The sequence below is a fragment of the Dysidea avara genome, chromosome 7 (genome assembly GCF_963678975.1).
Source record: "Dysidea avara chromosome 7, odDysAvar1.4, whole genome shotgun sequence".
NCBI lineage: Eukaryota > Metazoa > Porifera > Demospongiae > Dictyoceratida > Dysideidae > Dysidea > Dysidea avara.
The window spans coordinates 28,034,800-28,062,115 of NC_089278.1; the positions used below are offsets into that span (position 1 = coordinate 28,034,800).

Here is a 27,316-nt window from a genome sequence, read left to right on the forward strand (position 1 = left end):
ATATGCAGCAATAAATATATTAGAAATTAATTTCAACCCGTACAGTACATACCTTCAGCTTTATTTTTTCTTGCTACCTCTTCTTTCTCCACCAATCTGTTAATCCACTGTTGTTGATACTGTATGGTAATACAACATGTCGATATACATAATATCCTACACATTATCCAACATCAGTTACATCAGATAGTTTCTATCATGTGCAAATTATCAATAACTATGTACTTCACATGTGGACACCTACATATTTTAATAGCAGTTACAGTACTTACAGCACATGTACCAACAGTAACCAGTTCTAGTATATGTATGTGATTGACTCAGTAACTAGTCTGTACAATATCTGAATTTATTTTATTGTCTCAGCATTTCCCACAGTGTCCAAGGAATGGGTTATCAAAGTTTCAGTTTATTATGGTGAGTACGTAGCTTTGGAATTATAATGCTAGACAGTAAGAAGGGCAAAGAATTATACTTGTAAAAAACTATGTACATGTACTTAATAACTTCCGTTCACATTGGTTTACAGAGTTGGAAAATTATATAAATTGGAAAATCAACAATGGTATAGTTTTTGTCCTGTATATAGTCACTTGTGCATAAAAGTATGAGGCATTAACATGCTATAGTATGTATAAGTTGAGCTGAATCCTGAAAAGCAGCTAAAAATTAAAAGTGGATTTTTTCTCAACAGAGTTAACATTTATAGATGATCAGTGGTGACAGCAAATTTGTCAACAACAGACACGTACAGTTTGGCTCCATCACAAGTTCGAGAAAGGCCAGTAATGGACACTGTATTTATATGGCTTCCCCATAGGAAATGAAATGTGAACATTTTGATTGCCTGTAAATATTATGTCAGACATTTGTACAAAGTGATTTTGAAATATTTTTAGTGGGTCAAGCAGTACTACAAATGAGCCAAATTTCAAGATCATGTGTGATTGCATTCATGAGTTATTAAATATTTTTGAGGATTCAGCTCAATGCGTACATACTATAACTTGAGCAAACAAGGCACAATATGACAAACCACCCTCCAAGCTCCATAACATCACGGCATGTGACAACAATGTATTACAACAGCACATCACTGTATAAAACCAGACACACACATCTAGATATACATGTACACACAACACTGTGGGGAAGGTAGGGCAGCTGAGGTAGGGCAGCTGAGGTAGGGCAGCTGAGGTAGGGCAGCTGAGGTAGGGTAGCTGAGGTAGGGCAGCTGAGGTAGGGTAGCTGAGGTAGGGCAGCTGAGGTAGGGCAGCTGAGGTAGGGCACAACCATCTGGATTGGTGATGCGTGCTATTACTTTTAGGTCATTATCCCGATATAGTACATTCAGCATTGCTTATGCCCAACACTACCAACACCCGACATTACAACACAGTATGGGTTGGACTGTAACCTCTTGCAAGCCATGGACACCATGCATGAGTAACTTTACAAACATTTAGTTGTCAACATACCATACAAACATTTAGTTGCAATAAACATTAAAAATGTTTAGCCACTACAATTTACAACGTTTAGCCATAACAACAATGCCGTCACACAAACACTCTAATGTTCAGTCGTAACAAACATTGCTGACCTTCACTTGCAATGGAATTCCAAACACTTAGCCATAACAAATCAGAACATTGAAAACAAATAACATACACCTTTCACATTAAACAGATTTTAGAACTAATAGTTCAGTTTATAGTGCCTACCACAGTTGTCAGTAACACAGGTGAAAAAGGTCAACAGGCTAACAGGGTGGGTAGGTAGGTAATTGCTCTTTATTCTGATTTTCAACAACATAGTGAATACTTCAAGGTCAGCAGCTCTGACTAAGCACCAAACAACAGATATATGAACACTGAAAGTGAACAAAGTCTAACCTATTACCATATGTGACCGGATTAGCAAAACCAACCATATGGGCGCAAAAGCCAAAAGTGAGATAGCACCAGCATGAAGTTGCTGCACTATCAGGCTAACAATTTCCATATCAAATTCGCTTTCAAATTGTTGGGTCTGATTTTGGTGGACTGTTCTCTGGCGGTCTGTATAACCACACCAGACATCTGTACAGGTCTGTGAACAACAGGGAAGTGTTTTGGGGGGGGGGGTTCATACACTCTGGACAGATGAGCAGGGAGCTGAATGTGTGATGTATGTCTGTTTTGTGATATTTCAGTCTATTTCCTGTCTCTGATGGGCTGTTTTGTGGTGTGGTGCCTTCAGTTACCTTCATTTTGTAGTCTATCCCTTGCCCGCCCTGCCACCCCCACCCTCCACCCTTTTTTGAGGATTCCTGATACAGCAATACTGGTGAAAAAACCTATCTAAAATGGTGGGAAACTCTACAAGGATCACCTTGGTCACTAGGGATAGTTCTTTTACTCATTCAAAGTGGACAGGGTATCTCTGGGTTGGATGGACGAGACAAAGTATGGGACCATTCAAATCAAAATTTAACAGTGAGTAAGATGGTTTTGTCGTTTTTAGATAGCTTAAACAGTTTTTGTGTTATAGAATTTACTTTTACAAGGCATGCATGCAATCCAGTTTACTGGATTATGGATTTTCTGTGCTTGCATTTTATAAAACACCTGCGGATTTAAGAGTTAAAGTTCCTATGATACTCATATACAGTTCTACATTAGACGGTTATCAATATTGTACATATACATTATGTAGTATAAAACTATACCAAAACAGTCAACTGTGAAAGTGCGCTCTTTAAAAAAGGGTGAAAGTGGGTGAAAACATTGTGAAATTAAATGTGGCGGCCAAGAAATACCTGGAATGATGCTAATGCCAAACATTTGTAATGATGATAGTGATCTTTTTTCACAGCATAGCTATAGCTGTTTTGGTACAGATATCACTTAAGCCACAAAGCTGGCCATGGTATAGGCCAGCTTTGGTGCTATATTTACTTGTCTTTTTCTTTACTATACAGCTACGTATGTACTACTGTATTTAAAATTATCAATTAGAAATGAAGTAGATGTAAGTGATAAAAAACAATGAAACAAGAGATATGACTAATGATATTACAACATAGCCATGGGGGGAAAATCCATACATTGGCACAATTGTTCTATTCATTACCAAAGTAGGGATTTTCACATAGGGTCAGGCCAGGTGGGAGTTAAACCGGCTTCCAGAATCCAGTTAGCTTTTCAGAATCAAAAAATAAAAAATCTAGAACTGCCCCTGCATTGGGGCTAGGCTATGTTGTAATACTATCATTTACATTACTTTGTTTCACTGGTTTTTATTGCTTGGATCCCTATTGGTGTTTCCAGTTTGTTTAGTTTTTTGTTATCATACAGTATTGTGTATTGGAGGTTTGCACTTTCTCACAATAAAAAACATAACTTGTAACCACAAACCATACGTTGTGGTGCTATGGCAGTATTGGTTAGGTACAACCACAGTGTGTATTTTACAGGAACCAAGAAAATGCAGTTTTCACGCATTTGTAGCTCAATACTGCCTGAATGAAAATTAACCACATTTGCTGTAGAAACTCCCTCGGGGTAGGGAGCCTTCTATATATGTATTGGTTAAATATAACCAATCCCAAAAGTGCCTTTAGTATAACCTGAAACACTTCTAATTAATTTTAAAAAAAACTATTCAGCAGAATTTTCTACTGACTGACTGCCTGAAGCCATCAGAAAATCATAACTTGATAACGGCTAAGGCTACTAGCTTGGTATTTCATTCTTCAACATTGCTTCAGTCTGACAGATGCCTTTTGGCATACTATAGTATGTACAGTACATGTTCATGGACTTACCTATGCCCTCCTGTGTCTCATTATCTTTGCTGACAATGCAAGGTGTCAATTTGTAGTAGTGTTGTGTGATGGCTTACAGTACAGAAGTACTGTTTAAGTAGGGATCCCTCGAAATGACACACGCCGCCAACAATATCACCTTTTATAAACCAGCTTAGAAACTTCTTACGTGACGAAAAACATCTTTACGGAATAATATACTAGTCCATCTAACATCAAATGTAGCGTTAAAAACAAGAAAATGCATACTGGTGGCTGGAAATAGAATTTTTTAAAAATCATAAAAACTCAAAATTTCTTCTCACTCACTCACTCACTCACTCACTCACTCACTCACTCACTCACTCACTCACTCACTCACTCACTCACTCACTCACTCACTCACTCACTCACTCACTCACTCACTCACTCACTCACTCACTCACTCACTCACTCACTCACCACAGTCGCAAGCCTAGACCCCAAACGAAGCAGCGCATGGTCACTATTTTATGCCACAACAACAAACTCACTGGTGGGATGTGCCTTTGGGGTTTCAATGAGTGTATGCCCTGTACGCCTTGTCTTTTCTTTTATCTTCAACCAGGCTTCTTTTTCATCCACTGAAACCATATCAAGTCATTAATTTTCCATATCAACACTTTCTTTTAAGGCACTTAGACTAAGCTACTCTACGGAGGTACCAGTCCCACGATAGGTCACAAGATCACACCCATTCTTTGTTTTACGTATTACCGATCTATCGATTGAGACCACGATGACCATGCCTCTTTTATGCTAGCTGCATTTATGACCACACACCTTCAAATTGGTAGGCTGATTCGAGATACTCTAGTCTAATAATCAATTGAAATCATGATGACCACACCCCTTTTTGGGCAGGCACACATCTTTGCAGGCTGACTCGAGATACTCTAATACAACAGTTGCCCTAACAGAACGGTCATAGGTTTATAACTAGCTGTGTGTTTTAACAAAAAAACTAAACAAACTAGTATATTAAATATTATAAATTTTAAAATGAAGTAGGGATCCAAGCAATAAAAGTAGTGAAAAAAGAGATGATCAATGGTAGCTATTACAGCATAGCTCAGTGGAAATCCCTACTTTGGCATGGTTTAACAATTATTTTGTGTTCTGTAACAAAATATTTGGTCCGGGTGCATAAATGGTCCGGCCGGACCACATATGTTCGACATAAATGGTCCGGTCGGACCAGCTGTGACAACAAAAATGGTCCTACCCGAGCAAAACTGGTCCGGGTTATAAAATTAATGTCAATGGTAAAGCTAAGCCACTCGTCACTAGACTCACTACTTGTCATCACGGATTAGCTATAGCTCATAGTATAATATTATACTGAGTGATAAAAATTATTGTTATAGCTACATATACGTACCATGTAACTATTGCCGTACATAGTTTCAGCCATGTATCTTTGACAGAGGCGTAGGCAGAACCAGGGCCACTTGGGTCCCAGGCCCTGGGTAACCATAATTGTACACTACAATAATTATAATAGCATGAAGATCGAGATACTCTAATAGAACAGTCAACGTACAGCAGTCTGGTAAATGTTCAGTAATATATAACAGCTACAAATAAGCTGCTGAAACTAGCCACATGTTAAGTCACCCAAAAAATATTTTGATTGGATAAGAAAACAGTATAGATACGATTTATTATTTCTTTTTGTATAAGCTATGGCCTGATACTATTAATTTTGCGTAAACATGAAACCTGAAAATGTCATAGAAGATGTCTTTATTATGGAACCATGAAACCTGAAGATGTCCTGTGTAAACATGAAACCTGAAGATGTCCTTAAACATGAAACCTGAAGATGTCTTTATTATTTCTAATTTATAGAGTGTCAGTCAATTTTTATATTCTGGCATACATTTTCAGGAACTACGTCGTGAGCAAGGATTTAATATTTACGTTCAGTGTAGCATCAACCATATTAGACCCTTTTGGTGGTGAATTTGGTGGATTTTGGAGGTGTCTAAGTTACTTAGACCCTTTTCATGTTTACTTAGACCCTTTTCATGTTTATTACGCGCACCCGGACTGGTAGCGTTGGCAATGCATCGCCACCTGAAAATTTATTTTAAACGGTAACGGGTGGAGTAATGGCTTGTTTCTACTAATGAACGCTACATTTCTCTGTTACAAGCAGCTGTCAACAATGTTAAGGTACAACAACTACATAAAGGGTCTAAATAACTTAGACTTCAGACCACAGGGGTCTAAGTAATTTAGTAACCCTCAGGCCCTGTAGTAGCGCCTTCGCTTCGCTCAGGCGCCACGACACAGGGCCATCGGGTTACTAAATTACTTAGACCCCTGTGGTCTGAAGTCTAACTATTACTTAAATGCTTCAGATAGCTGTAATTACACTGCAAATTCCCGCACCACCATAATTGGCAGGTGCATGCACGTCAAACTGGAGGCGGACTGTTTATGTTCAGCCCGGACCATTTATGCACTGGCATGGGTGGTCTGGGGGACCAGTTATGTAAGCACAAGTGGTCCGGTCGGACCATTTGTGACAGCATAAATGGTCCGTTTGGACCTATATGCCCGGACCATTTGTGCGTTGACAGTTCAATGCCAAAGTAGCTAGGGATTATGCTGTAATAGCTACCATTGTTCATCTCTAGTTTCACTACTTTTTATCACTTGGATCCCTACTTAATTCTTTAAATTTATAATTTTTAATATACTAGTGTTTATAATAAGAATCATATGAGTTTTCCATTGTGACTTGATGGGTTGGAATTAGGGCTGGGACAAAGCTTTGAATGTTTCGTGGGTTTGAAGGTTAAGTAAACTTCGAATTATAAAAGTATCCTTTGAAGCTTCGTAATGCACTCAAAGCCTCAAGAAAGAATTACAAATAAATGCCATTATCTTTATTGCAGCTACTTATGTGATCGATGTTTGTCTCTTTGCAATTGATCTTCATGTGTCACGCTCACTTTTAAGCTATTGAAGTTTAGCTTGCTACTGTAGTTGTAGCCTTGTACAGCTTATAAAGTGATAAGTAGTGCATGAAAAACATCCTTTTAGCCCTTAGTATGTGTTTACCTATGCATAATTGCAATATAGCAGACACACCCATTTCACAATCAATCGATTGCATAATTCGGTACCACTGCTATGCACTTTACAAATGCGGGGATTAGAAAGATAAAACTTCAGAAGGATGTGTATAAATGCAAGAAAACCTGTAACTTGTATAGTTAACACTGAAGGTTCGAATGTTCGAACATTTTATTAGTGAATATTTGAAGGCAAATTTCAATATTTGTCTAAGCCCTAGTTGAAATATCCTATGCCAATAAAGTTTCCACAGCAAAACAGGTTAATTCAGACACTATCAAGCTACAGATATGTAACAAAGCTGACCTAACTTTAGCAGCAGCACCTGACTTTACTGAGTTCATTGTTATTGTACATGTAAATATTAATTAATGTAGTCACCTGATGATGTAACATAGTCATGTGATGTAATGTAGTCACCTGATGTTCTAGTATAAAAGGTGTATGCTGTTTTATATCATTGGAATCTTAAATCATTAAGTCTTGAAGTAGTTCTGTCGTGATAAACTCTGCAGGCAACTTTTGGGGCTTACCGGGCAGGCGAAAACCCTTACAGCAGAGGTCCTACCAAGATAGGAGTGAATTGACAAGACTCCACTTACTTTGCTGGGGGCAGGCAAAAATCCTTACAGTGGAGGTCCTACCAAGATAGAAGTGAATGGACAAGACTTCACTTACTTTGCTGGAGTGGACTCCCTTACAGACAGTGAGTAATAAGGCTTTAGATTAGTCCATAAATTGGCCATAGTGGACATTTGTCAATTAAGTTTAGGACAGAAATCGAACTTTCAGGTTGTAGAGAAGCTTATCCTCTGATTTCTAGGCATATTGGCATTGAACTATGGCATTTATTGGCTCAATCTTTAGATTTACCTGTCACTGGAATCAGCCCTGACCTTCAAGTCATGGTGGAAGGGAAATTAAGGGAACTGGAGAGGGATCCTGCAAATGTGCAACTAGTAATCAAAGAAATTTCAAGTGGACTACAGAGGTTAGAAGCTACATGATGAAGGTGGAACATTCCTCGGAAGTTTCAGTGCCAGATGAATGCCCAACTTTAGCTCCTGCTAGTTCTTGTCCCTCATTGGCAAGCTCAAGAGAGAGTGTGTGTTGGATGAACCTATTGACACAGGATTACATGAAACCTTGGAGAATACCAATGCTGAGATTTGCTCACTTAAGACAGTTATCAGAGAAACAGAGGTTAGCTTTAATGGAGTGTAAGTGTTTGCTTTCAGACACTGAGGAGAAAGTAACAGAGCTGGCCCTTAAGAATTAGCAGTTGACCAAGATAGTTTCTGAGACTGAGGTGAGAGAGACAAAGCTGGCTCTTGAGAACCAGCAGCCTACAGAATTTCTTGCTGGAACTGAGGAAAAATGACCAAGTTAGTTTTGGAATGTGAACAGTTACGAAAATATTCTTCAGGTTCCGAAGTGGAACGTCCTAAACATGAACTTCTACAGGCTAAGGTTAGAATTAAGGAGTTGTGGAAAGACATGTGTGATCAGATCCGTGAGCTTGACTATGCTTTGTGGGAGAGGGACAATGAACCAAAGTCTCTAAAGAAACAGACAGGAATGAAGAGTGCTGTGACTACGTTGCTTGCAACTGAGCAGACAGACTCTTACTCTCCTCTACTATTGATCTCCACAGAAATACCTTTTTGCCCAATCAAACTGTTCCGGTTCTTTCTCAACATGTATCCACTGCTGTTGACAAGCCTGCCAGCAATGGAGTCACAACATCATAAAAGCTACTTACTATAGGCAGTCTCATATGCCGCCAACAATGGAGTCAGGACCACCTGTACAGGTACCCCCCTTAAGTTGTTTTACCTTCTGTGTCATTTCATACAGGGCTACCTAGAATTGTCTCTAGTAATCCTGTAAGGACTGTGTCTACAATGATGCCCCATGTTTGGAATGTGCCATGCCCTGGGTTGTACATGAGTACTGCTGTTTCTAGCAGCCTGTCAGTAACACAAGCAGCCCACTCAGTCTCACTGAGTGACACTTCAGTGCAGCGTCAAGGTAAAGTCCATCCAATAGATAATTTCGCTGGGGAAGATGCTCAAACCCATTTTGATGATTGGCTACCAACATTGGAAAGAATAACTGGACTGATAGTGAAGCGCTTATGCAGTTGGCTGGATATTTGCGTGGTAGAGCTTTACTTGAGTGGAATCTGGTGAGTCAAACTGAACGTGATACTTACAAGTCAGCTATTTCTGGATTGACAGAAATTAGAGATGTGTTACTGTATGGTAGACTACAGGATGGCCTGCAAACTGATCTCGTTAGTAAAGCTCAAGTCATATCCGGAGCCCAAAGCTATAAAGAGCTTTGCATAGCTGCAAAAAATGAAGAGAGATGGCTTGCAGAATTGAAGCAAAAAAAAACAGTATACTAAAAGAGTTTTCTACCCAGTTTTCATACCCACAGACTAAGAAAAATAGTCAACGGCAGGATTCAGGAACAAAAAGGGATGACAAGAAAAAAAACTCCATTTCAAAGGCAGGTTAGATGTTACGTATGTGATAGTCCTGATCACCTTGCTCATGATTGGAAAGCTAACAAGAGTGAGTCGCGGAAGGAAAAACTGGCTAGTCAGAACTGAAGACAAGCCCATAGAGATATCTACGAACAATTTTTTAAAGATAGTTGATTCCTTGTTCCCACCCATTGAGGCCTCAGTGTCCACAGTCCAAGACAAGGAAGTTACGCAGACTAAAGTACGTTCGCGTTGAGCTGAACCCTCAAAAACGATTAATAACTTACGATTGCTACATCGCATGGGCCTCCTGTATTGCTCGATACGTAGCGCTTCTCGATCCGCTAAAAATATATTAAAAGCGCTTCATTCGAATGTAAGACACTCCAGTTATGACACTGTAAAGTTTCGCCATACATTTTCAATGGGGAAGCCTCTAAAGTGCGGCCTTTTGATGGTCATGTTGACACATGTTTGTGGCCAAGCCAGACGTCACACACCCGCCCTCAACACGTATGAATTTCACCATCCGTTATGTAAGAGGCTGTAATACACTTTTACAAGAAAAATAAAATAGATTTGTGTGTGTAAAACAGAGTTGCATAAGTAGAAGAGCTGGGGCCACTGTTGCACTATTTAGAAGATAAGTGGCCTGCTTATATTCAGGTAAAAAACTTCTTCAGCCTCAAAAGAGAAAAAACCAAATTATAACAGCTCAAAATCTGTTATTCAGCATTGGTGTTCCTGCAAGTGAGGCAAACAACATGTATTTTATTTCACATTCACCACAGCTGACTATCGTCTTCTGTTCCCATTTAGTCAATTTGTCATTTTAATCCTTTTCTCATCACTTCACCACACATGTACACAGTTTTTACAGCCAGCATTTTGTTTTGAAGTTACATTCCCAAAAAACTCTAACATTTTCAACAAATGAAATAATACTGTTTGTATGAATTTGGGCTGATAGTACCTGTAGTGACTTCCAAACACTCCTGCACTGATTTAATATACAAGGGATGGTATGTTCAACTTCTGCTAGCACAATAAAGCAATGGTATTTTTTATTAAAGTGTACACACTTACACTTCATCTGTATTTTCATGTACTTCACAGAGTTTAATCCCAGCTACCCGATGACTCCTGGGGAACAAAATCAAGTTGTAACACCAATGCTGCAAATATCAAACAATATACATCAGATGAAGTAAGCCCAGAAGAAGACTTGGACCCGTTGCTGCTAGTGGAAGATTCATTAATACCACCATCACCATCTTCACTATCACTGCTGATTTGGATGAGGAATTGCTCTAGAAGTTCTTCATTACCCAAGTCTCATCCAAATACACAACCGGTCTTCCTTCAGTTCTGTTGCACTTTGTTCGTCTTTAATATTTATGATGCTGATGGACTGTGCAGGGCTGCTCATAGCATACCCTGCATATACGTGTAGTGACATTAAAGCACAAACAGTTTCAATGCTAACCTCTTGTCATTAATCGTCTTGTACTTAAATCCCATATCACTCAACACTCTTTAAAGCATTGTTCTACCCCCAGAGAAAACACCATCATTCTTAAGTTTGGCCTAAGACAGAGTACGTGACAAAGTTGCAGGTTTCAAAATTTAACTTACCAAAATCTTTGAGAGCGATAGATTTCCTTCTTTCCGTACAATGAATGGATCTTGTCTGACAGTATCTGGGTCAAAACTGTCTGCATCAACATGGACTCGTGAACATTTGTACCTGACGATTACAATTGAGCGGGCTTGTGCAAAGTGCATTTTGTACCTTTTTCTTGGCGTAAATAAACCACCTTTCTTGCGGTGCTCCATTCTAATAGATGTCCTTGAAATCCCTGCGTGGCGTAATGTATGCCAAAACCCAGCAAAGAAGGCATTACATACAATACCGGTGGCCTTCGAGATTCTCTCCGTGATGTTGATAGAAATTTTACATTTCTTCGCTTCTTGCTTAAAGTACTCCCATAGTTTCATAAGTAGATACTTCGTTTGGCTGTTTAACTTCTTTCCAAGGGGGGTTTGCTCCGCACTCGCTGACGGTGCACTGGACGCCATATTCACAACAATTAAGTGCGCGCCCGTAACATGGGCTTACGAATAAATGCGTCATAAACATCATGTTTAAAGCCTTTGATCTTGTATGGCTTCTTAATCAACAACCCAGGATTCAGCTCAACGCGAACGTACTATACTACTGGTACTCCTAAGAACATTGAGGTACAGATTGAGGGACTACCAATCAGAGGAATTATAGATACTGGCTCCGACATCACGATACTTAGTGGAACTGCATTCCAAGAAATTGTTACAGCTTCTGGAATTAAAAGGGAGTAGTTTAAACCACCTGATACAACCGCTTGTAGTTATGGGCACCAACCATTGAAGTTGGATGGACAACTGGACTTACAGGTCAAATTTAGTGAGAAGTCAATGTGTGAAAGAGTGTATATTAAGTTAGATGCAACTGATGCATTACTACTGTCTGAAAATGTGTGTTGTAAGCTAAATATTGCTACTTACCATCCTGATGTCCAATCAGTTCTTCCAGCTACAGATCACAATAAGATGAAGAAGAAAAACAACAAGAAAGCCAGGATCAGTCTTATCCAGACTGTTTGCTTACCTGCTGATAGTTCGGCCATGGTTCAGGTGGAAGTTAAGGAGTCAACAAATACTACTTACCTTATGTTAGAACTTGACCAGTCCCGTCATGACACTTATGGTAAACGATCGTCTAATAAGGAATGATGGAAGTAGTAGTGTACCAATTATTGTGTTTAACACTAGCTTGTGTACTCAGGTGCTAAAGGAAGGTATGTATTTGGGGAAGGCTGCTAAAGTTGATTTAATTCATGCCAAGGCAGATGAGATTGGTAGTCATCATTCTGAGGGGAAGGATTGTGATGAATGTTCGAACTTTCTCAAATGAGCACATTCACTGGAGGAAGCAAGAAATAAGGAAACAGGTGAAATGTTCTTCTAATTCTCCAAGGTATTGTCTTTGGCAGAAGTGGACAAACTACTTGCCACCCTAAAGGATTATCATCACATATTTCAATTGCTGAAGGAGAAAGAGGAGAGACCAGTCTGGTAGACTTAACATAAACACTAATGGTGCGACTTTTATCAAGCAAGTGACACGATGAGTTCCATTCGTAGCTCGAGAGGAGATTGCTGTACAGCTGAGCAAGATGCAAGAGGAAGTCATACAGGCATCAAAGAGTCCATGGGCAAGCCTAGTAGTGTTAGTAAAGAAGCGTGGTGGCTCATTAAGATTTTGCATCGATTAAAATGCAGGATGTTTGTAGGCTACTAGGAATTAAAAAGTTGAACACAATTGCATAGTGTGATGGCATGATTGAGAGGCTAAATAGAACATTAAAGCAATGCTGCAGAAACTCATAAACAGGCAGCTAAGTATGGATCTCAATGGGACACTTACCTTCCAGGGGCTTTATGGGCCTATCGTAAGACACCCCATAGTTCCACAGGTGAGAAGCCTTCTTATTTATTGTTCGGCTTTGACTGCCATTCTCCAACTGAATTGGCACTAGTGCCAACCACTTCACATCAGCCTGTTGATATCAGTGATTATCGAGAACAATTAGTTGAAATGCTTTCTTTGGCAAGGACTATGGCAGCAAAGGAAAATTGGGAAGGTCAGCATAAATACAGACATCAATATGACAAGGTAGCTACCAACCCAAGGTACAAAGTTAGGGACTGAATGTTTTTGCATAATTTGCCAGTCTAACTGTCTCGGCCGTGGTGTGGCCGTTTTCAAGTTATTTCAAGGAACGACCCAGATGTAACCATTGTTAAAGTGTATTTCCTAGATCATCCACCATTACAGGTTCACCAAATGAGAGTCGAGAACTGTCCATTGTCATTTCCTTGTGCATACTATTGGTATGGAAGTAAAAGATCTAAACCTGGACAACCACCCAAGTGGGTAGAGAAATTTATGAGTCAACCACAATAAGAGGTAACTGGTGAACCAGCTGAAACAGTACCTTCAAAGAAGAAATGTAGGAAGCGCATGTTAGCACCAAGAGCCACAACCAGACCATCATTGGTTCCTCAAGATGACTCAAGAACATCTCCATGCAACTTACGGAGCTGGAAATCAAATGACAACCAAAGCTCAGGGTCGAGTTTAATCATTGGAGGGAATATGTGACTAAGCTGATCTAACTTTAGCAGCAGCACCTGACTTTACTGAGTTTATTGTTGTTGTACATGTAAACATCAATTAATGTAGTCACCTGATGATGTAACATAGTCTGATGTTGTAATGTAGTCACCTGATGTTCTAGTATAAAAGGTGTATGCTGTTTTAAATCATTGGAGTCTTAAATCATTGAGTCTCGAAGTAGTTCTGTCGTAATAAGCTCTGCAGCGAGTTTTGGGGCTTACCGGGCAGGCGATAACCAAAGAGCGTTTTTCGATTCCTCTAAAATACACGCTTGTTTGTCACATGCCCAGACTGGCTATATTTGGCCACACAACACACTATTGTAGTATGTCTTGATAATTATAATGTAATTGTGTATGTGTTTTCAGTTGCTCAAGGGTAACTATTATCAAAGAAATGGACAATTGCTAAATAGTTTGCTATAGAATAATAAAGGTTAACTACAACTTGCTAGGCCTCTTGAATTTGAAAGTGCTTATAAATATGCTATTGAGTGATATTCTAAAAAATTCTAGTTTGTTAGGGTTGGGTCATATACCAGTATGATTGTAAAGCTGCTTCTTGTTGCAGTTACATATTTACACATGTCAACAGTGCCCTTGTCAATTAGTATTACGGCCTCCTTATACCAGCAAACAAGCCTATCTCATGCATTGCAACATGCAAAAAAATGCACTAATTTATCTTATAGAACTTTGTGTGGGCAAGATCAAACAAAAAATGCACTTTAAATAAAGTACACATTAGGACAAACAGTGCTTTATTGCCCACAAAGAGTGGGCAAGAGTGGGCAATAAAACACAGTTTCCCACATGCCTTAGTACAGGTTAATAACTTGCAACATTCATGCTAGTACGACTAATCACCCAAGCCGGTGAAGGCTGATAGCCTCGCCAGGCTGAGTGATCAATCACCCCAGCTAATGCGAGTTCTACCACTGGATTGCTTATATAGACATACCTAAATGCTTCGATGATAGGTGGGAGAAGGTAAAATTGTTGTTATGTTTGTTAATGTAAACGGACAAGTCCTGGAGATATCACGGAAATACTTCATGATAGAATCAATTGTGGGTTTTGACTACAACCTGCCAAAATATGTGATGAACATTTACTATGCCAAAATATGATGAACTATGCGTGAGTTACTTTGTTAAACTAGTTTGTGTGCATTCAGGCTGCTAATAGTCTGTGCAACATGTGTTAATTACGAGTCCTAGTGTATGGTGAGGCTACACAACTAGAAAGTTCCATAAATTATTTAAAGCATTGCCTCACTCATGCTATATGAAAAATAAAGCACTTGGCGCATGGCCTCCTCAATGCTAATAAAGCACTCAGCTTTACCTCATACTTTATTATCATCTCAGCTGCGCGCCTTATACTTTATTTTTCATATAGCACTCACGGCAGTGCTTTAACATATACATAAAGTATGATAGTACTGTATAGTAGGAATCACAAAGGTCATGGCCCATGAAAAGCATCACACAAAAAACCACCTCACTTTTCCCTGATAATTCTTCCCCGATAACAATGAGGCAGTATTGGTTAGGTAAACCTAAGCCCAATTAACAAGCCTCCAGATCAACCTGAAATGCTTTCAAAAGGTTGCTATGGAATTTTAAAAAACTCAAATTACTAAACAGAATTTTCTAGTCACTGATAGAGCTGTACCAATATGGGTTTTTGGCATGTACTGATATCCGATATGGATACCACCAAAAAAGCTGATAACCGATAGTCGATCCAACATTTGCATTACAAACAAAAGTCATAGATAATCTATGCAAAAGTGTACATTTACCTGCTCCACAACAACATGCGGATATATTCATTGCTCACCCTATGCCTATAGCATTTAACAAATATTTCTGCATTAGTCCACATTTTATTGGCTTATGCCAAGGCTGGCACAGTAGGTTTCCTTGGTTATCCTGTGACTGTTCTTATATATTACAAAGTTACCATATAACTGCTTCATTTGAGACTGACAAACTTTCCAGCAACAAACACTAGAATCATGTGTATTTGTATGGCTTCACATAGCTTAGCATTTGCTGTACAGAGATCAATAAGCCACTGCCACTAAACAGCAGCCAATATATAATCCGTGTATGTACAAACTATTGCTATATAAATATCAGTAGCGATATCGGTCCTCTTACTGGTCTGTACCAGTACCGATATTGGTTAAAAATGCCATATCAGTAGCTGATATTTTGGCCGATCCAATTATCGCTACAGCTGTAGTCACTGACTGACTGATTGACTGACAGACTGACTGATGCCTTCAGACAAGCATAACTCAATAACTACTCAGGCTACAAGCTTGATTTTTTCACTGCTCAATGTCGCTTCAGCTGGACATACATTCGCTACAGGCTTGATTTTTTCACTGCTCAATGTCGCTTCAGCTGGACATGCATTCTTCATAGACTTACCAGTGTCCTACTTTGTGTCCCATTCATCTTTGCTGACAGCAAAAGGTGTTGATGTGGTGGCAGGGCCGCCCACAGGGGCATTTTGACCTGGGCCCCAGCCTGAAAGGGGCCCCCAGGAGGCCCCATGAAGGGCCCTGTTTAAAAGTTCGATATACTCCAATAGAGCAGTGAGATCTAAATACTCTAATAGAGCAGTCACAGTATTCTTCAAAGGAGCAGTGTAGCAAGCGATATGGTTGGTGAGGGGTAGTTATTGTCTTTGTTAGCAGGTTATGACCTTTTTTCTTTTTTGGTCTTCAACTTACAGCTTGGGTAAAGTTGTGATTCAGAATGGAAACCTCCTTACCTCTGGGGCCCCACTTTAATTCTTTGCCCTGGGCCCCTTAATTTCTCTGGGCGGCCCTGTGTGGTGGTAGCGCATGATGGCTTTTCTTCATAACGGAAATTGCCTGTATTTTTTATAGTAATTGTAGAAGTATTGTATTGAACAGTTCTTGATTCATAATGCTGTATAATGGGTTGTACATAGTTGACAACGAAGCATTATATATTGAAGCATTATGGATATTTCACTTTTCAGACAATAATTGATAGCTGGGGCATGCAATGCCTTTTGATGTGGTATGCGCGGGTTAACCAGTCATAATAAACTTTATTTTACAAAAAAATGTTAGCAAACAGGTACACAAAAAATTTGGAACTTTCAACTACAGTTAGAACCAAAAACTACAGTTAGAACCAAAGCATATCAATAAGCCTTTTCCATAATGAAGTCAGAAGAAAAAATGGCGACCTCTATTTAGGGGACTCTAATCTTTTCAAGTACAGGTGATATTGGGTGACAAATGAAGACCGATTGTTTGTGTGATCTAGGAAGAAGATATCGAGCTAAAACTAACAGGTATGGGTATAACACAGCAGAATAAAATCATTTACGTGGGTTTTGAAAATTTCAGCTGGTTTTGAAGATTGAGTAGAAATAACAACCCTTTATATAAGTTGTAACCATACCTGGTAATTTCGCTTCAATATCATCCTTTATTAACAATAAATGGTTGAAAAACTTGTCATCATAGGACACAATACTCGAAAATATAAGAGTATATACCCCAAATAGAAAACCAATGTGACGTCATTATGGAAAAGGCTTATAAAAAGTACTAATACAATCTGATTAGTGCACGATATTAAATCACAGTAAAATCTTTTGTGTACCTTTTATATTACAAGTGATCCAGGTGGTAGCATACCAGGTGGTAGCATACCAACTGGATCAGCACTACTGACACTTGTGGGATAAACAGTCTAGCTTTTCATAGACAGAACAAGGGAGTTATGCATGATTTCTCAAAAATCCAAAGGCAATATGTTGTCACGCCTACAGGGTAAACTACTTAATGGAATAACTTGAAAATCAGTTTGTATATGGAGTAACTATTGTAGTGCAAGCCTTTATAAATTGATTACTAGCTATAATAGTCATTTATGATTCATTTGATTTATATGCTTTCTTTGGTTAGCAATCAGTGGCATCTCCTAGCCTCACCCCCAGACCACAAGGGTCTGTTGAACCACAATACAAACTCTCAGTGACATACATTACAAAGAAATTCATCGATCAACAATCATCATTGACAACACCTCTGATGTTATTTACATATTCCTATACTTTAACATGACAAGAACGCATTTTGTTCCTTATTACTGTCTTCTTAGTCTACCAATGCTTCTTTAGTATAGCATTATGGGTCCTAAGCAGCACCCCATCATCAATAAAGATTTGGCTAATGCCGCATAATTATGTAATGTAATATATGTAGATGTTGTAAGGCTTTGCCTTTAGTTACAGTCAAGTGTTTCTATTGCACGTCACCAGACCCCAAGACAAGACTAGGCATCTTCATAAGTCAAGCTGGTTTTTCCAACCTCCTTGTGATAGTAAACAACTTCACCCATACAGATATACGTATAGGGTGCTTGAATTTGAATTGTGTCAATATTGTGATAGTTGCAATTATTGTGATAATAATAAGGTCCACAATAACCATGGGAGATTATTATGCTTCAAGTGTGCTCAGGTTTGGCCCATAATGCCGGGTACTGATGAAAGCCGGAATGGAACGGAACGGAATGGCCGGAATCAATCAGGGCACGCGCCAAGTTTAAAATCATTTTAAACAGATTGTGCAGTTTCCAACTGTCACACAATAACTAGAATTGTGCTAGAATTAATTTGTTTCTGTTTATAGGTATGCTAGTAATTGTTCGCTTGAAAGTTCTATTAAATGCTCACCACGTGACAAGGTGTGCATAAATAAAATCCATTCAGTTTAGTTTAATCCTGATGTAAAAGTACTTCCTTACCATTCCAAAAGGTAAACTACAGTAGTATTTTCATGTTGTAGCAGTATTTAAGCCTTTTTAGTACAAGTGTCGCTGGTTTTCTGAAGGGACTATAATTCTACCATTATTGGCAGCGATTTACGACAGTTAGCAAACTGCAGTATGTTACGTTAACAGTGCTTACAAAAAATAGTTTAACAGCTTAGCTAAATGATCGTTGTTCAGCTGAGACGACTGTACAATGCATTCTTGCTGTGGGCATTAAATAGAGCCATCGAGCAAATGACTTCTAGCATGTCTATAACAGAAGCAAACTAATTCTAGCACAATTCTAGTTATTTTGTAGAGGTTGGAAACAGTGCACAATCTGTTAAAACCATTTTTTAAACTTGGCGCGTGCCCCTATTGATTCTGTTCCATTCGGGGTTTCATCAGTACCCCATAGTGCCACTGCTATAATTGTATCTTGACCACTGTAGTATCTAATGTACCTCTATGCTATATATCCACATGTGGTGACTATTTTATTAGAGCATCTTCACTTTTCCCTTAACAAGAGACCATTTAGCAAAATGTGATATTTTATTTTAGGTGCCCATTTATTAATTTGGTATATGCAAACTGTGCAGAATTTGCAGCTCCTGATACGAAATACACAAAATGCACCTATTATGTTGGCATTACGCTCAATGTGTTTGCCTACCTATTGCACCTATGTATAATTGTGTTGGTGTATTTGGTGCAGACTGTAACATTGTTTTAAAGATGAAGGGGTCATACAAACATTTTGTGTAGTAAAATAAAAATATGCACAAGATAGCCCACCAAATGTAATATGGGAGCTAGTTAGGATGTAGTACATATGTAACAGCTCATGTGATGTGTTTGGAATACATTCTCACCTGACTATATTGTGAGATATCCATGTTGTGTTTCTTGACAAAATACCACACAACTGAACTCTTATCCATCACCATTGCTATTTGTAGGGGAGTATCACCAAGCTACACATATGATACAATGACACATGTGAATGTTTATTCCTTCCAATTACAAATAACATTTACACATACCACAAGTTATTTCAGATCACGTTTATGATATGTCTCCATCACATGGTACATAGCCAGGAGGGGTTCAAATGGATTTAGGATGATTTAGTTTATATAATAGTAGAATCATTACACAGTTTTCTGAATCAGAAAGTATTAGCAGTGGTTTCTCATTATGATAACTACATGATTTACTGTATGTAATTCTCAGTGAAAAAGATATGGACGAATATTAAACGATTGAATATTGTAATAAATCAGTCAGTATAACTACTTTATTATAATTGCCACTCAGTTGTAATGGGACTATGTACATAGACATTAGATCACCCAGCGGAAAATCTCTTTAATGATTCTGTGCCCATTTAAGCATTAACATAAGTGTCTAAAAAGAAGAAAGCAAATACAGTAGTCTTGTTAGTAGGTGCATGCACTTATAATTTTTGAATGGATTTTTTGGTCAAATTTACTAAGATAGTTAACTCTTTAAGGACCGCTGCCGTAATACTACGTCCAAAGTAGGTATTGCTTGAAAGACCAGCACCGTAATATTACGTCCAAGATTATTGACAGTAAACAAAGAGCTATAACTCCGCAACAAATGAAGCTATTAGATCGAAACAGAGGCCATTGTATTCGCCATTCATAGGCGATTCTTTCGATATATAAGGCCAACTTATCACGCAAAACTAAGCCCGTGTAAAATTCCTAACAAAGTACAAACATTTAATATTTACACAACAATAAAGCTAACCTTGTAGAAATCGCTCCATAACCTTGGCTGTGTTCATCGTATTAACTTCAAATAAAGCTCAGAGTGCTCACTATTTAGAGGCAAATAATTTGATATACAAGGTCATGTGATGTGGTTTTAAATGGCGGACTGTTTTTATTGATTGTGTCACGAAGAAATCGATCACGTGTAGGTGTTTGAAACTCACCTTAGTGCTTTTAAGACATTGGTTCTACGCTTTGGTAAGTTAGATAATGTTGTTTATTATTGTCAGGTGAGTCCTTTAGTATAATTTGTTATACAATTGAGCACTTGTAGGGGCTTTGTCAATGCTATAAACTTATTATATTTTTTAAAAAACACTAAATGCGCAATAATCATAAAACGTGTGGGCTTTCAGGGTAGACTATGCACACAATTCTTGGTCCTTAAAGGGTTAAGCACAAGCACTTATAAATGACCACAAGGAGTTTCTGCTAGGAGAGCATTATTCATGCCTGCCTAAGTATTCAAGTGATTGGAATACCATTTCTCAGTCAATTAGTACATTAGTTTTTGTGAAGGAAACGGAATCCTTGTAGGAGTAGGGTGCAGCTATCATATTATTACAGGTGGTCAAGCAATTGCTAGACACATTGCTGGCAAAGCATCAAGTGGACTCTTCTGCTTCCAAATTACATAGCATGAGCTTTTAGAAGCAATTTCAACTATACGAAACAAACAGGTGTCTATTATAAAAGTATACTGTACAGCAAGTTATTGCTGTGCGGTTTAAATCCGCCATTAAAATAGCCTCCAGCATTAATTTCTGTGATGGCAAAATCTGTGAGACAACAACAATTTCTCTATAAATCTATGGATCTGGCAAAAAGTTACGAAAACGTATTAAGAACATACAGTAGGTTTATCTTTGAAAAAATCAGTCTGCTAGCGGAAACGTTTGTGAGTTAAATGGATGTCACACATATAATACATGTAACCCGCTGTATGGTACTGTGCGTACTTAACCTAAATAATCATGTGTGCCAAATTACAGTACAGTACAGGCTACTTATAATTTCACAAACAAGTGGCATTTTTTGGTGTGGCGCCACCCATTTTTCTCCGTGGTTAAAGGCACAACCATGTGTCGGTAAAGGTACAACCACAAGTGTAGTGAGCAAAGGTAGTGCCACTTGTGGGTATAGGTGCAGCCACATGTTGGTAAAGGATATGTAAATAACAATAGTGTTGCACTGATTTGCATTTTTCAGATACAATAGTGTTGTACCAATACCGATTATTTGTCTATTCTTGTAATCAATACTCTGATATTAACCAATATTCTTTAAATCTTCAGAACAGGAGAGGAGGAGCAGAAAATCACCTAAAGGTTATGTGTGTGATTGTAATCAATACAATCAATCATGTGGGCGGCCGACTTTTACATAGTTTGGTAAGGTTTTGCCACTAACCTCTTTAGGGGAAAAAGAAGCCAAGTAGTTATAAAACAGCTAAGTCAGTTTATCAAACACTGTTTTTTAGTGGGATTCCAGACTCTTTGTGAAATGTGATTGACTAATTGCGTGGGTGGCCGACAGACCATTAGGGCTCAAACAAATAGTGGTTTTTACTATTCGAATATTCTTTATTCACAACTACCGAATTTTCGAATATTCTTTTTCAGCATTGATATGGATGAAATATCAATAACCCTGCGGTTGTACAAGATGTCTCTTTAATACAATACAGAATCAACATGATTCGATCACTTATGTCATAGATATGCTTATGTAGGATAAAGAATTTCCATGCATTCTACCACTGATATTATATATTTCCGCTGAAATGAATATTCGAATACCAGAAATGGTATTCGAATATTTGAATATTCTCCGAATATTCGAATAATAGAATACTCGTTTGAGCCCTACAGACCATATGCATGCTAAGATGTGGTCCAGCAAAAAGTTGCTACCATTTCAAATTTTAGGACATTTTACAGGAAATTTCGTGGGTAGATTATGGGAAAGTTTGGGGGTAAGTGAGGGCAAAATTATGGAGCGTTGTATTGCAAAAACCTTCTCAAAGTGGAATAACTCGACACAGAACAAGTATGTTATGTACTTTCATCTAGTAACTTACTTTTTAATAGCACTAGTCTATCCTTCAGTAAGATTCCTTCGCATTAGCATTAAAAAAAATGTACCACAGAGCACGTATGTTTTTTCCCTCAAGAAATGGCGGATGTACTACATTCATGTGATATTTTAATGATGTAATAAAGTGCCACACCTTAGCACATACACGGTCTATAGACTTTCAGCCATACTTTTTCAAACAAACAAGCCTTAACAGTTATAAAACAGTCAAAGCAAATAAATGTTGTACCACTTACTGCTGCATTCACTGCGTTCTTTACTTTCATCTTTCGTTATCATTTTTTCCCCGCTGTAAAGCAACCATGTAGTGGAACAGTTCACCATCTGTACTATTTACTTGGTCTGGTGACTTTTTACATAATGTTTATGGACATCTACTTAGTTAACTATTAATCCCCCTTGTTTTACATTGTAGTGTTATGCATGTGCATTAAATGTAAGTTTTGTTCAGGGGCGTAGCCAAGGGTGGGCATGGGTGGGCATTTGCCCAACTATCACAGTTTCTTGCCCAACCATCACAAATTTTTGCCCAACCATCACAAATTTTTGCCCAACCATCACAAGTAGCTTAAGATAAGATTTACGCGAGGCCGACGATTCACAGCAGCACACAAAACAACCCTACTTTAATACTGTAAAGCATAGATGCGTGCCTCATTTGTTGAACCATGACTTCGAAGAAGGGATCGAGTTAGATGGTGTATCACGTGATCCATTACGTGGAAAATCCCTAGGGAAGTCCCTATAATTACACTTTGTGTAAACGCATGTGCCATGTTCCTTGGTGAGGTTTAAATTCAAAATTTGAAATGGAGTCGAAGCGTGGTACACTATAGTACAGGCCTGTATAAAATGTAACACAGGCCTATTGTACACAAAAGAGCAGGTTACAGGTCTGATAACATTAAAAAACGACTAATTCCATACCTGTACCAGTTAATGCTATGTTAGCAAAACTTGGTATATACTGTTGAGCATTATTCTAGCATAAAGGGTGCAGTAATTGCATTGTTAAACCTTGAGCAATTGCCGCTTACTATGATTGTACGAAAAAGACCGAAATACTCTAACAGAACAGTCACTGTACAAAAAATATTCTAATAGAGCAGTCACATACAAGTAACTTGAGAGGTGTGTAAATCGTATTGGTATTAGTATCGATAAAAATTTACTTCTAGGCATCAGTATCGGATCAGTAGTTTTCTGTATCAGTGGAACCCTAGCTCGAAGGAAAACTCAATGATTATTATTATAGACTCTTCATAGCCGTGTGGTCGAGAATGGAAATCTTCAAATCAAGTAACAGAGACCATGATATTTACGTGAAATTTAAAATGTAAAAATCTTGGGCTAAGAGACATTCGTGAAATTTAAATTTCCAAAAATCCCGATGAAGTGCATACCATGAACTATACCGTGAAAATATCCAGGTTAACAGTACATAATATACTGTACTTTTAAAAACATCTGACTATTTCATTCTGGCAATTGTTATCTCTCCACCTATCAGCAAAACTTCATTCCTTAGTGTAGCTAATAATAGAGTAGTCACATAACTAATGGTCACTGTTTTATTAGGGCAAGTGATTACTCCATTAGTGTACCTTGAACAGGCTTTATATTAGCAGCATTTTAAATGTGTGAGAATTTAGCATAATTGATCATTTTGCCATAAAGTATTCCCAACATCATTCCAGTACACAGAGAATGCTTCTAGCATGTACTGTAGTTATATATACCGTACAGTGGGTTTTTACTACATCTATAATTTGTAACCCACTGAGCAAAAACCTGCTGTTTTTGCATTGCAATAAAAACATCTTGAAATAGATCGGGTAAAACATGTACTACATTAAAAAAATCATGTACATTTCAATTGCATCAGTATTCACTGAAACAAAGCTCGAATCAATAAAATCTATACATCATCAAATGTGTCTTTTCATGGGGAATTAGAAAATCTTTATGGACAGCATAAAGTGCACAAGTTATGGGCGTTTCTTTACAATGTGGTAGAAGTAAAGTTTATCATTGTTACTTCATTGTTGGAATGGCCTGGGGAAATACTATACGTACCTTGCCAGTTGATAGTGAACAGACTGAGCAAACCCCATCTTTCAGCTGTGAGTTGTGATTAATACCTGTAATTTATTGTACAAATCCAATCCAACTGTCTAGCGATATAACTACGAGACAAAAGGCTGGAACTTTGGCTGTCCGCTCCTTAGTTACTATAGATAATAGAAAAGCAATAAATGGAATTTGATGAATCTGCATCAATGACCAGTTTTTGCTCAGCAGGTCACATTTATCGTAAATCCTAAGAACGTGACACAAATTTGCACTAATGTAGTTCTCCATGTACACAAGTACAAAAACAACAAACACTCAACACTACAGTATACTGCTGTAATCATCAGTCACGGTTTCCCCGGTTTTATGAAAACTTTTAAAATTGAAGTTCTAATAGAACAGTCAACAAATATATCAAGTACCTTGAAACTAAAGTCACTTTATTACTGAAGAGACGTAATGTTCAGTGGCCATGAGAATTTTCTCTGTCATGAAATCACCCAACAGTGTTTACCCTGCACTTTCAAGTGCATTAAGCACCTATAAATTCAATTACTGTTTCAGTGATTTTTACTACAATTGAATAAAGTGGCGACTACCCGATTAGCCCATGTTAATCTTAAGAAGCCAATAAGTAACCACAAACAGGTTAGTGACTTCGTATGAATAAATTAGTGGCTAAAGAAAAGTACCTTAATTAGCCTTCTGAAAGGATTGCTGCACCAATTTTGTGATATAAAGTGTTTATAACCAAGTAGAAGTATATGTGGAAAGCCACAAATCCATGCGTGTCTTGTGCCTGTGACGATTCACCATGACCATGATTCACCTTCGTCAATTATCAGGCACCTATTGCTACCAACTTCATTGTGCATGATAGGCCCTATCAGAGCAAACAACTCTCCATAACAGAATGCTAGGCAATTAAATTTTTGATTGATGGCAGGTTAAAAATATCTCCATAGCCCTATGAATCGATAATTTTTCGAAGCGTAGTTATGGATTAGTGTTGCCACGATATATTGATAGTATCGATATAACAAGGTGGTGATATGATATGATATAGCTAATCAGTTATATCGATGGTTGCACAATAGTTGCACCGCTTAGTATAATGATGTGGGGGAGGCCAGACATATGGTATTTGGCATTTAATTAAGTTATGTGTTGATGGTGTAGTGTGGTAAACAAGCCAACCCCAAAGTAAACTGGGAGGTTTTAAGGTTTCTGTGTAGTGCCAGCCACAGGTCTCAACTGTAAAGCAGTAGCAAAATGCATTTAAAACCTGATAAACAAGAGTAGCTTTTGCTTGTGGTATACATCCAACTTAAATTTAAACTTACAATGAAGAGTATGTATATGTTTGTCTTGCAAATGTTACAGATATCATGATATACATTCATATCGTGATATAAACCTTGGTGATATATGATATAAAGTTTTTCTATATTGTGGCAGCACTACTGTGGATCGGAAATATGATTCAGCAAAGTGCAAAGACTGCTGTTCTAATGAGAGAAAGTTGAAAACAAATCAAGCAATAATGATGAAACTAGGTATTAGGAAAATTCAAAGAACGTGATTGGTGAGTTATTTTCCTAGAATGGTACAAAGTAAATGCCGCAGTATCTCCGGATAGGATGGGACCTGATGCCTACATTTTCTTTGATAACTTCACTCACTATAAACGTATCTTACAAGGCTGCAATATAGCAAGCAACGATTTCCTTCCCTGTGAAAAACATGGTCCAGTATTTTAATTATGTGCATGGGTTATTGGGTTACCGTCACCTGAAAGATCATTGTAAATTCTAGAAAGGTTAGTGGTTACCATGCCTCACAGTACAACCCACCCACTTTAAAGTGTCTCCATCGGGATTAAAATTGGGTCACTACTGCTGACCCAGATGACCCACTAACCTCGATCTGTGTCAGAGCCAGATATGACCTGTATTATTAATTAAGTGAGGCATGCACCAAGAACTACATTTTGAGTGCTCAACTAGCACGTTAAGTAAAATGGTGTCTATAATTAACAATGTTAGTCACTGGGCATGGTTCTACTTACGTTTGCAGAAAACATTTTTTTGTAAGTGGGTGTGGCTTTGTGCATACCTAGCACACCGTAAACACAAACATTGCAACACATTACCAATATAAAAAGGGCGTGGCTCACAAAAGAAGCTGGCCTAGACCATATCTAGTATGATAATTGATTAGTGGGCATGGCTCCACATAAGCCTGCAGGCAGCCACGAGTATGATTTTGTGCATACCTATAGACTTTAATATCACCAATAAATGGGCGTGGCAGCATGTATGGCTGCAGAAAGTCACGTCCAATAAATGAGCGTGGCTCATGAAAGAAGCTGGGTTCCATCAGGACTTGACTATGATGTGTTTATACACATCCATTCTGTCCAACTAATTAATTTGGTTCACATGTGATCCAATCCAGGTCAGACCCGGATAATTTTTAAAGCGGGATAGAACCGGATGACCCAGACATAATGTGACCCGGTTATCTTGGATAACCCGAGTAACCTGACCTGGCTTCAACGCTGGTCTCCACCCTCAGTCACAATGTCCAAACTATGTTGTGACCTAAAGCAGCTGCTACTACATGTACTAGGGAGTTAGAAACCAGTAAGCAATCTTTTAAGAACCACCCTGGCTCATCATGTATTATATAGTTATACAATGGAAACGAGTGCTCTGCCTGATATAAACACACGAGCCTGAGGGCTGTCAGACTCGAAGGCAAGTGCGTTTATACAGGCACAGCACGAGTGCACGCTGTATAACTATTACGTACCACTCACCTAATAGGTGGGGAGAGTCTCACAAGACAGCTGTAACACTTATAAAGGCCAGGTTTCTAACATCGATTGTGGGCTCTGATGATGTTC

The 27,316-nt window shown here is 38.3% G+C and overlaps 2 protein-coding genes across 11 annotated transcripts in view; both read right to left on the minus strand.

Annotated features, from left to right (window-relative positions):
- The window catches only part of LOC136260514 (uncharacterized), a 78,475-nt gene that overhangs the window by 17,386 nt on the left and 33,773 nt on the right, over window positions 1–27,316 (minus strand). For all 5 annotated transcript variants that reach the window (XM_066054277.1, XM_066054276.1, XM_066054275.1 and 2 more), the window contains 2 exons: window positions 19,312–19,413; window positions 53–119 (listed from right to left, as the gene is read on the minus strand). In XM_066054277.1, coding sequence (XP_065910349.1) covers window positions 53–119; window positions 19,312–19,413 — 169 coding nt within the window. The remainder of the gene's footprint in view (window positions 1–52; window positions 120–19,311; window positions 19,414–27,316) is intronic.
- LOC136261284 (uncharacterized) lies at window positions 9,937–11,739 on the minus strand. 6 transcript variants are annotated; one of them, XR_010703846.1, is made up of 8 exons: window positions 11,318–11,537; window positions 11,197–11,263; window positions 11,040–11,119; window positions 10,891–10,991; window positions 10,602–10,841; window positions 10,491–10,547; window positions 10,378–10,439; window positions 9,937–10,321 (listed from the first exon to the last, which is right to left on the minus strand). XR_010703846.1 is itself a non-coding variant. In XM_066055261.1 (8 exons), exons 1-4 carry the CDS (start codon window positions 11,481–11,483, stop codon window positions 10,941–10,943), a joined length of 369 nt encoding a protein of 122 aa, XP_065911333.1. In that variant the 5' UTR covers window positions 11,484–11,739; the 3' UTR covers window positions 9,937–10,321; window positions 10,378–10,439; window positions 10,491–10,547; window positions 10,602–10,841; window positions 10,891–10,940. The 6 variants fall into 6 exon arrangements, 1 of the variants encoding a protein (XP_065911333.1); XR_010703845.1 differs by having other exon boundaries at window positions 11,040–11,151; window positions 11,313–11,537; XR_010703844.1 differs by having other exon boundaries at window positions 11,040–11,151; window positions 11,318–11,534.